Source organism: Porites lutea, chromosome 11 (assembly GCF_958299795.1).
Source record: "Porites lutea chromosome 11, jaPorLute2.1, whole genome shotgun sequence".
Taxonomy (NCBI): domain Eukaryota; kingdom Metazoa; phylum Cnidaria; class Anthozoa; order Scleractinia; family Poritidae; genus Porites; species Porites lutea.
The window spans coordinates 11,520,621-11,531,210 of NC_133211.1; the positions used below are offsets into that span (position 1 = coordinate 11,520,621).

A 10,590-nucleotide genomic window follows, 5' to 3' on the forward strand; every position below is an offset into this window, starting at 1 on the left:
AGCGTAGGCGAAAATTTGAAGAGGGGAAAAAACGAGGGGAAACTAGGGCGATCCCCCAGTCTCCCCGCGTTTTCCTTTTTTCTTTTGCGCTCATCATCTAGTTCGCTCGTCACCATATGAAAGCCTGAAACAGGCAATCCACTTTAATAAACAACAGTGAATGTTACTACCCATGAATATCACATTTACAATTTGAAACCAACGAAAGAGGTTTGCCGGTAACATAAAATTCAAAGTCGGAGGTAATTGCTTGCGATCCAGCAACCACAAGTGAGCTATGCAATCACAGTAACGGTGCACAAGGAGTTCCGTCGTCCTTGTAACAACACCAGTACCAAAAACACGTACCTGATATTCATAACTAGGCTTTAAAGAGTAATTCAGCATTTCCTGCGAGGAACAAACAAAACCAGCATCATTCGTTATTAAATCATGCGGCTCCCTTGTTTTTACTAACTTCCAACGTTACGTGAAAAGCATGCAGTTCTTTTCGAGTATTATACAAGGCTCAAAATAACGGACAGCGGGTCGCCGGTCATGATGACCGGCCAAATATTTTTTAGCCCGGACAAACCCCGATTTTGGCCGGTCAAATAAATAAATTTTTTTTTTGACCTATGGAATATCGAATTACACTGGCAATAGATCGTTGTACTGCCTTGATGTTAAGGTTTTTGGCGGCAAGTTGGTAAAAAATTCATTCACATGTTGTTGAGTTCCTTTCCGTGATTTCACCTGTTTTCATGTCCGTTTATATACCTTGAGTATCATTGTACGGCAGTGCCTGAAGTCTCCAAGGTTCGTCCTAAATTTGCATATCGGTGAAACTTGATCCTTTTCGTTGCCCGGCACGTGATCGAAAGTCTCCTCCACAAAGAAGAAACGTCACTAAATATTTCCGGCAAAGAAGTTGACTTGGCGAGAAATTTGTTCCGCAAACAGCGTATTTGACATCAAAAGTCAATAAATATACAGCAGAGCTTTCGTTTGGGTCGTCGCGCAACACTTTATCGCGAGGGGCTTATTAACGTCAACAGAAATTTGGATAAAGCTGTTTCCAAGAAGGAGGATTTTAAGCGCCAAGATAGGCGACGTTCGTTCTCGATTAGCTTTATAGTTTTTATCAGACAATTCTGGAATCGGGTCTGCAAACAAGATTCATGTTCGACATAAAGAAATTACTATAATTATTAATCGATGCACTGAAATTTATTCCCGGAGAAACAGTACAGGACGAGCGATCGATTAGCCCGAATTCCGTCGAAGGTGATTTTCACAATCCTCTTACAAGTAAATGTGAAACGTTTGATGGACAAAAACTGTTAGCTATCCTTTAGTTTTCTAACAAATAACGGATTATCGTTTGTGTATGTTTTCCCAATGAAGGTCACATTACTGATCACAGCAAGGCAGAACGCACAGTACCGACCTGCTGCATCGTTGCGTTACTCCACAACTCAGTTTGTTGTTGTTTCGCTTTGTTGCGTTTCACTACGACATGAAATTTATTACGGCGTTCTTTTTCTTTTTTTTTAGTGCAAAGCAGCAAAAAAAGCCAAAGAAAAAAGAAATCATTTTAGCGTTATAGAGCAAAACGCATTAGGCGACAACTATATGGAAAATATTACAAAATGCTTGCATCCAAAAATGACCGGCAAGACCAAAGTTTGACCGGTCAAGCCCACGATCAGGCCGGACATTGTCCGTTGACCGGCCGTTATTTTGAGCCCTGAGTATATGAGAATTGTGTAATCCTTCTTTCTTGATGTTCAGTCTTAAAGACAAACGAAAGCGTTTAAAGAAGATCAGGGGCGGATCCAGGATTTTTTTTAGGAGGGGGTGCGCTCGTCTCTTGCTCTACTTCAACACCAATAAACCACTTATATATATATTTTTTTGCAGAATACCAGTTGTATTAGAAAACCGCAGGTCATCTCAGGGGGGAGGGTGCCTACCCCCTGCACCCTCCCCCTAGATCCGCCCCTGAAGATTTCGCAAACTAAGCCAATCTACTGAAAACATAAAAGAATTGTCTAATGACAACATACCTTAATTCCGAAAATAAGCCCCGGGGCTTATAGTTTTCAAAGGCCCTTTTGGAGGGGCTTATATCGGAGGGACATTTGCGTTACAAAATCGGCTAGGCTTATACTTGGAGGGAAATTTTTGTCTCAAAATAAATTTATGTCAGTAATTTACCCGAAGTTTTCACTGAAATTCGCCTTGAGGAGGTAGATCTTTCTAAAATCAGCCATGCAAACATAAAACTCAACCGCAAATTCAGTCCTTTAATAATTGAAAACGCAATACTCAGCTCACAGGTAAGGTAACGTCAATAATAAGGGATGGTACCCTGTTCCCTCGAAAAAATGAATCTTACCAAAAAAGCAACCGCAAATTACTTTAGTGAAAATGCAATACTCAGTTTAAAAAAAAAAAGTGTTACTGTACCGTTTTTGCCTTGTTTCATTTTGTATTTTAGGGCAATTTGCAAGTATAAGCCCCCGGGGGCTTATATTCGGAGGGGCGATTTAACGGAGGATTTTTTGAGTTCCGATTTTTTTTGGGGGGGAGGGAGGGCTTATATTTGGAGATGTTTATTTTCGGAATTTTACCATATTCCAAAAATTGTCAAAGATCACTTTATAGACTAACCTGATGAAAAACAGAAGTGGCGCTGCCTGACATAGGAGGTACAATCCACACCCAGTCTCCAGGACAGCCCCCGCGGAATTTCATCTATCCAGGCAAACATTAAATACTTAATGACCGGTCCCCAGGGAAACAGTTGATTTTGTTTCCCGACTTTCTCAATGTATCCCGAGGCGGAGTCGAGGGAAACATTAAGGTTCGATGGAAACAAAATTAACTGTTTCCCAAAGGACCAGTCTTTAAGTGATTTGTTAAATAGCTGAAAATTTTGAAGCTGGAAATTAACTAAACCTCGGTCGTCTTTGTTAACAGTGGAGTTACCCTCTCACGTCATAGATTTTGCAGCGTTGCCCGCTGGCGAGAGTTGCGAGATTTTGGCGGGAAACAGTTTCATTGTTAGATGTCATCTGACCTCGAAGTTAATGAGTAACCAATAAGAGCGTGCGCTGTTGGGAAACAATTTCCAGCTATATAACAATATCATTTAGTGTTTATTGCACATAAATTATTTCAAACAACATAGAGTGAATCTTTTACTATTACAAGCCGTTTTACAACCGCACGTGAAAGATATGACCCTAACCCTATAGCGATGCGAAGTGATCTACCGTGTTAAATATGAACACTGCGATCATGGTTACGTGAGAAGAACAGCTACACCTCTAGGGCCTTCTAGTGCCAGATTGAAAGAGCACCAAGAAAATACATCATACAGTCGCTGATTAAAGGTCCATAAAGCGGCAGTAAGTTGTAGTAAAATGTAAGCATACAGGCAACAAACCTCATTCGCAAAATGCTTCAGGAAAGACTCCGAGGCGCTGTGATGATCAGTGATGGTCACTCCAGCTTTCTAAAAGATAACAGTAAAGGAGCACATATTACAATTTTCAATGCTGTACCAGATTTCCAGAAACTACCAAATTTCAGTTATTAAACAATTAAAAAAACTTCTGTGATTGAAAGAGCAACCTCCTTCTCAGGGTCCTCTCTCGTTCGTCCCCTCTCTCGCTTCTGGGGACGAGTAGGAGTGGACCCTGGGAACGAGGTTGGTGAAAGAATTCTGGACGACGCACGTCAACAGGAAGTGAGGCCTTTTCCGTTTTAATATACGGTACCTTGACACTACCAAACGTGTCTTGCTAAGCATCGTTACTCTTACTGAGGCGAATTGCCAGAAAATCTGGGAAAAATTGCTGCCCAGTAATGCAAAAGGGCCAATTCCGGTTGACGCGCGTCGCTCAAAAACGTCCTTGCATTACTTCCCTAATTTTTAAAGGGCAAAAAACAGAATTTCGACCTTACCCTCAAAAATGAGGGCAACCCCGGCACTTGCTCTAGATATGCAAGACTACTAGACTGAGATTTCTGTGAGCGAAAAATATAAGCTGACGAAACGTGGAAATTCTTAAGTTCGAAATCATAATAATATCTTCAGTTAGTTTTATGTGCTAAGAGTGCCACCTTGTTGACAATTTATTTTGGGTAGGGTTTCTTGCAGGCCCGTAAGCTTCCAAACGGTTTACTTTTGTTGATCATTCTAAGATTCTGGGAAGCTGGCTATCTACTCCTCTCTCAGCCCAACATTTTGTCCTGAGTAAGAAGTTAGTTTTGATGTTGGTTTTGAAGAGGGGTAGGTGGGTAGTTTCTAAGGCTCTTATACTGATATTTTTGGGGATACATTGGTTCACAAGCGAGCTCAGGGTCGAACTTATGACTATGAAACTATATTAATATATTCAGTAAATTTTATTTATAAGAAGTAATTCCTTAGTGGTATGTGTAACACCAAAGATATCCTTGGAAAGGGAAGACAAACCTGGAAACTGTACAACACTGCAAGATTAATTTCCACCAAGGCCTTGTCCTTCCAGAGAGAAGAAAAGCTCTTCGTCTCAAGTCCCATTCGTTTTGCTACAGGCTACGAAAGAAAAAAGGAAAACAAATGACAACACTGGTTACGCCTTAAGGAGAGATAGGTGACTCGTCTCCAGTCATCTCTCAGACTCCTATGAATATTAACGAGAGAAGCTAGTCAAGGGGAGCGCGATGGGTGACAGGAAGGAGGAAATTTTCTCTTCCCATCACCTTCCACGTGCCATTCGATCACGCGCTTACGTGTTTCGCGTTCCTCCCTCCGCGTGCGATTTAAATAGAGACGATTGAGGACAAGTAAGGAGGGTTTAACACTAAGGAATAGACCTACTACTTACCTAACTAGTATGCTCACAACGGTAACCCACCTCTAACATATTGTATCGCATGGGATCTGCAAAGTCGCGTGCACCAATTTCTGTCACCATGTACCTGAGCAGAAAAAGACTTATAAGCTCAGTTCAGCATAAAGAAAATCACAAACAAAACAAAAAAGAAAGGAAAAAGAAAGTTGAGAGTTCTCAAGTGTTATAAAGTTGATCGTGCGCTCAGGGATCAGGTGTGTAGACTTCTCCTCAGGAAAAGCCCGATGCTAAGCTTAGGTATTTAACTTGAGCATAATGATCATTCTTTGAAATCAAGTTTTGACGGTAATTTGACCCAAATGCGCGTCGCTTCAGGCAATTCCTAGAGTAACGTCATCAGGCACCAATTGCCTTACGCGCGGTCAGCATTGAGAGACATGTCTCAAACGGGAAATGACATAGGGAAATGTCCGGTTAATAACTGGAGGCAGTAGTGACCTTAAGATGCACCGTTTCTGCCTACGGCTACGGGTAGGCGACCATGTTCGCCACGTAGTTGTATAAATGGCAGCAATGATTTCCCAGATATGATAATGGTGTTACCGTTCTACCCAGTAGTCTACCTGTTTCTCCGGTGTAAGGGCAATTATTTACAGCTACGCGCACGGGTAATTTACCCGTACCCGTACACGGTGAATCTTAACGTCTCTAGTATCCGGTGAGGTCACCAGTCAGGGAACTTACCATCCATTGAACGGACAGGCAGGCATTTCTACTCCTCCAACATCCAGACATAGACATGACACTGCCGGTAATGCGTACCACTTCAAACCCAGTTCTTCGAACCATGGAAACCTTATGAGAAAACAACAGGAAGAGAGAAACCTATCAACGAATCTCTCAATAAGTCAGTTTGAGTCATAAATTTATTCAGTCACAAAGGCTCAGTCCATCCGTCAGTCCGTCCGTCGGTCTATCCATCCATCCATCCGTCAGTCGGTGAGTCGATCGATCAATCGAATGATGAATTGGTTAAGACGAGTGCAAAATCTCTAAACGCAACTCCAACCAATTTCCAATAAAGGTTAAAAGTAGTAACATAATAGAATCTGATGACACGTTTTACCAACAGAGGATCAAAAAGGAAAAAAACGTTTCCGCTCTTAGTCTAGATATCAAATGCAGGTTGAACGACGGTCATCTGCACTGACAAACATGTTTATTTTTTGTACGGATTGGAGGAGTACGTTAGTTTAGTTCTTGGAAACTTACCGGGACAAAATTTCCAGTAACAGCCGATGGACTTTTATAATTCTCTAACAACAACAACAATGTATTTACTTAAAGATACTTAAAGAAATATCAAGTTACAATACTTTATGTCCTGCAAATAGCTATAATGCTAATCTAGGCAGAACAAGACTAAAAAGATAACATATGCCAGTATTTTACTTTTGGCTCTTACTTTGGATGTTTGATTTCCACTTCAAGTATTATTTCAGGAGGAATTTCAAAAAATTCAGGATCTCCTCCATGAGCTTGAAGAACTAACGGTAAAACGTCAAAACGGCCACCTTTGCCTTCCCAACCGAGCTTTTCACAAATCTGAAGATAAATACATAAACATGACAAAACTAAAACAGCTACACAGATTAAGTTTAAACTAATGAGAACAGCCTCAGTGTTTACAGCCAACAGAGGCTGGTAGTACATAGAGTACCAGCGCTTACAAACAACTACGTTACGATGAAATAATTGTAATGCAGAGACCACACTAACAGGTGCGCAATTTTTGGAATTTGGCCAAAGGTGATAGAGCAAGGATATCGTACAAACGCATTTTGGCATGCGCAGTAGCGTTAAAACGCGCACGATTTTTAACAGAACAAGTCCGTTTTAGTCAGACAGGATGTCAAGAACAAACTTCCGTTGAAACTTGCCATGTTCCGATGATCTCAAGTTTAAACGCTACAGATAAAAAGTCCAGCAACAAAGTAGAGAAGAATAACGACAAAACCAAAAATGGAAACTAGCTTGAAGGCTGAAAAGCCCTCAAAATTCTTTATTCAACAAAGCTTAACGACGAAAAAGATGCCGTGCCCTGTTCAAGACATAATTTTTAGCAGAAAAAAAGGACTTCTGAAACTCATAAAAGCAAAAGGAAACACTGCCGTGAAGAACTTTTCGAAATTGGACCCTAGAGGAAGGTAAACTACGATACCAGTTGTGGGGTGTGGCAAAAAACCTTCAAGTTGTAAAGACAAGGTTAGCAGTTTCATTTATTACCTGAGTGAACTCAATGTTAGCGGGATCTCCGATGCAAGAGCCGTCCGGCTGTTTGTAGCCAGCATACTGAATCAGCTGAGTATTCCACACACGGAAGTCCTCATGTGCAGTTTTTCTTTGTGGGAACACAGTTATGGTGGACCTGCGACAATAAAAAGTTAAAGATCAGTTATGTAACTGTTGTAACAAAGAATATAAGGTAGCAACGAGTAACAACAAGACGAGTAACAACTATTCCTATTTAGAAGTTAACTTGGCGGACCGTTCATACCAAATGTACAGTCGAAACCGTTTGTGCAGGTTCGACTGTATTTTGTCTAAGACAAAGACAATACGAGAGAGAGAACACATAGCAACAAAGTTTGAAGAAGCCATTTTGAGAAGACATAACATAATATGATCACCTTATGTTCCCTTTATTTGTTCCGTACTTGATGTGCTTACAAATCGCCTCAAACATTTCTGCAGGTGTATTCACATCTCGAGCATCAAAGAGCTACACAATAGAAAAAGTATTCGAATCAGGTGAACGACATAGAAACTCTGCATACCAAATGACCACCATGAGAAAAATTGCAGTGATCACATGAATTTTGAAGTCCTCCTTCAGATCATAACAAACATCTACTGACTGTGTTGCCTTGTTTAGTTACACTCAGGCGGGTCTAACAGGTTATTACACTCTACACAAATATAAAATTAAATGGCGCTTTATAATCTTGCATTTAACTCAACCATGGATTGAAATTCATTGACAATTCATTAGAAAATGTATCTGTTTTCAAATTTTAGGCTAAAAAGGCTCGTGTACATAGGGGGTCTGACTGGTAAATTCAGTTTTAGCCTAACGGGATTCTTTAAAACTAGCTTTATACTGGTGGGTTCGACTGTACTGTAATAAGATTTGGCCCTCTCGTAGCGAAGGTTTACAATTTTGTCGCGCGCGTTTAGGAATATATTTATCATTTTAAATACCATTCTACTTAATAGTTAGGTTTTATAGATCCTCTGATGTATGACTACCCTTCATAGATCCCAGGTCCTTTTTAAAGCTAGGGCACTGGGTTCGAAATTACTCCAAGCAAAAGGAAAAAGAGTATATATCGCCTTTCAATATTAGAGCCGTTGTTGAAACCCGCCCTCACTAGTTACACAACTTACTCTATTTCTCTCCTGCCATCCCATCCCTGACAATTTACGGGCCTCCCCCAACCTTCGCGAAGTTCTGCGATACACGTATTTCTAGTAATACAATTATTCTATGAGGTTTTTGTGATACCCAGAACAATCAAGGTCTCGGTAAGTGTTATCAGCAACACCTACCTCAACCTTGATTATTCCGGAAATCACTAAAGTCATAAAAACCTCATCCAAAATGTTTTATTATGATAACACCAAAATAGTGAGCAGTCTGACTTGTAACTTATTCCACTGTATCCGTCCAATACACCTTGACGCGTTTCTCCAAGCCATTCTTGCGCCGAAGATCAGTTCTTTTTCCGTCAGGTCATAGGTTCCATTCCTCTCAATCTCTTTCATCACCTCAGCTAAACGCTGTTGATGGGCTTGGCTGTCCTGACTGAATTAAAAACAAAATGAGACTCGGAAAGAATCACGTGAACCCTCACTTTTGATTTAGTGGTATTCTCGGGACCCGGGATTAGACTGATATACCGTGCGGGATTCGGGATACGGGATTTGACTGCTACTCAGGAAGCAATACTGTACTCTTTCCTGTTGGGGAGCAAGGGAGCAAGGGAGCAAGGGAGCAAGGGAGCAAGGGTGGTGCAGTGGTGAGGGTACTCTCCTCTAATCAAGGTGGCCTGGGTCCCGAGTCCCGAGTTGACCTCGACGCCATATGTGGCTTGTCCACCTTTCTCTTTGCTTTATCAGTCGAATGGTTCAACTACAAATTCTTTACTTAATCCTACGGTTAAAAGCTAGAATACCATGTCTGGCGCGAGAATTAAATTTGACTCTCAGTCTCGAAAAGATCAACGGTCTGTCCCTTTGTAAAGTGTATCAAGTACCACCTTCAGCAAAAGCAAAGGGGCATGATAGAGAAAAGGGTAGAAGAGAAGGTGCATACAATGCTTACAGTTTCATAGCTCCATAATACTGTTGCAGAAAGTCCTTAGCTTGGATCATGACTTCTTCTGGTTCCCTTGGCACACCATAAGACCTCTTAGATGGGGCCTCTCCACCGGAGGGCTGCATCAAGGAACCTACACAACGACCCGAGGTGCAATGCACTGGCTGAAGAGAAACGTTAGAGTGTTACACAGAGATCGGCACACTATAGGGTTTTTGCGAGCAAGTGGTAAAAAATTATCAAATACAGTTTACCAAGCGCCAAGTTTCAAATGATCTTATTGAATAAGCCGTATATTTAACAATTATTCCTTGAGCCGTAATGGGCTCTGACCCAATAGCCCTTGAGGCGGAAGGCCGAATGGGCTATTGACTCAGAGACCATGAGGGCGAGAGGAATAATTGTTTTAGTAAAATCCAACTAGTTGGTCAAAAATATCGAGAATAAAAAAATTTTAGCTGGTCAAAGCTAGACTTTAATCCTTTCTTGCCGCCAAAAAGCTCGCGCTTTTCGCTACTAGTTGGCTATAACATATAGCCTAGTAGTAGCTCAACCAATCAGAACGCAGCATTGATAATAGACCACTAGTTGGATTTTACTAATACGGAATATCGCTTGTTTAAGAATAAATGCAGTGGCGGATCCAGGGGAGGGGCCCGCCCCCCTTATTTTTGGACCAAACTGAGGCCCGAAGGGCCGAAAAAATTTTTTTAAGAGACCACCCTGCCCCCCCCCCCCACCTTATCTAAGGGTCTGGATGACAGGGCCCCCCCTTTATCTCAAGGTCTGGATCCGACACTGAAATGCATTGTGATAAATGTGCAAAAATGCGAACAGGATGAATGCTTTGATTCAGCTGCTCCTTAGTTTAGTACAAAGGGCAATATCTCAGATACTTGGTATTGCCCTTTTTAAGTTATTCCGGAAGACGAATAATCCAGCGCACCATACCGGCTATTCTCGCTCCCACCCACTAACAACTGCTTTAAAAAAAACATAAACAAACTGCACGCTTAAAAACGTCGAAATTGTGTTCACCCAAAGCATGGTAAATCGCGTGGAGACTACAATTTCACTCTCTAACTACAATGTTGCTGAGCATTGAGCATTGGAAAGCGCAAACTTGAAACTCGATATCTTCCAAAATTTATATCCAGGCCAGCTCGTTCGTTAAACTAATTAGAAACGAAATCAATGGTGAAATTATTGCACACATGCAAATGGTTATAATTCTTTGTGAGCTTAAGTTAATTGTCATTTATAAGCAACTTTGTGAATAATTTAATCTGGAATGGCTGTGTTTTGCATGCATGACGCCCAGAATTAGTCAAAATAGCATCGATATATTTTTTTCTTAGGCCACGTTTATTACGAACATAGCGC

At 41.2% G+C, this 10,590-nt stretch overlaps 1 protein-coding gene across 1 annotated transcript in view; it reads right to left on the reverse strand.

Annotated features, from left to right (window-relative positions):
- LOC140951519 (nitric oxide synthase, inducible-like) overlaps window positions 1-10,590 on the reverse strand; it is a 56,995-nt gene that overhangs the window by 19,605 nt on the left and 26,800 nt on the right. The window contains exons 7-17 of the mRNA XM_073400778.1: window positions 9,214-9,371; window positions 8,532-8,694; window positions 7,520-7,611; window positions 7,116-7,257; window positions 6,295-6,434; window positions 5,574-5,684; window positions 4,893-4,956; window positions 4,469-4,570; window positions 3,434-3,502; window positions 2,656-2,739; window positions 349-390 (exon numbers count right to left, since the gene is read on the reverse strand). Of these exons, the coding sequence (XP_073256879.1) occupies window positions 349-390; window positions 2,656-2,739; window positions 3,434-3,502; window positions 4,469-4,570; window positions 4,893-4,956; window positions 5,574-5,684; window positions 6,295-6,434; window positions 7,116-7,257; window positions 7,520-7,611; window positions 8,532-8,694; window positions 9,214-9,371 (1,167 nt within the window). The remainder of the gene's footprint in view (window positions 1-348; window positions 391-2,655; window positions 2,740-3,433; window positions 3,503-4,468; window positions 4,571-4,892; window positions 4,957-5,573; window positions 5,685-6,294; window positions 6,435-7,115; window positions 7,258-7,519; window positions 7,612-8,531; window positions 8,695-9,213; window positions 9,372-10,590) is intronic.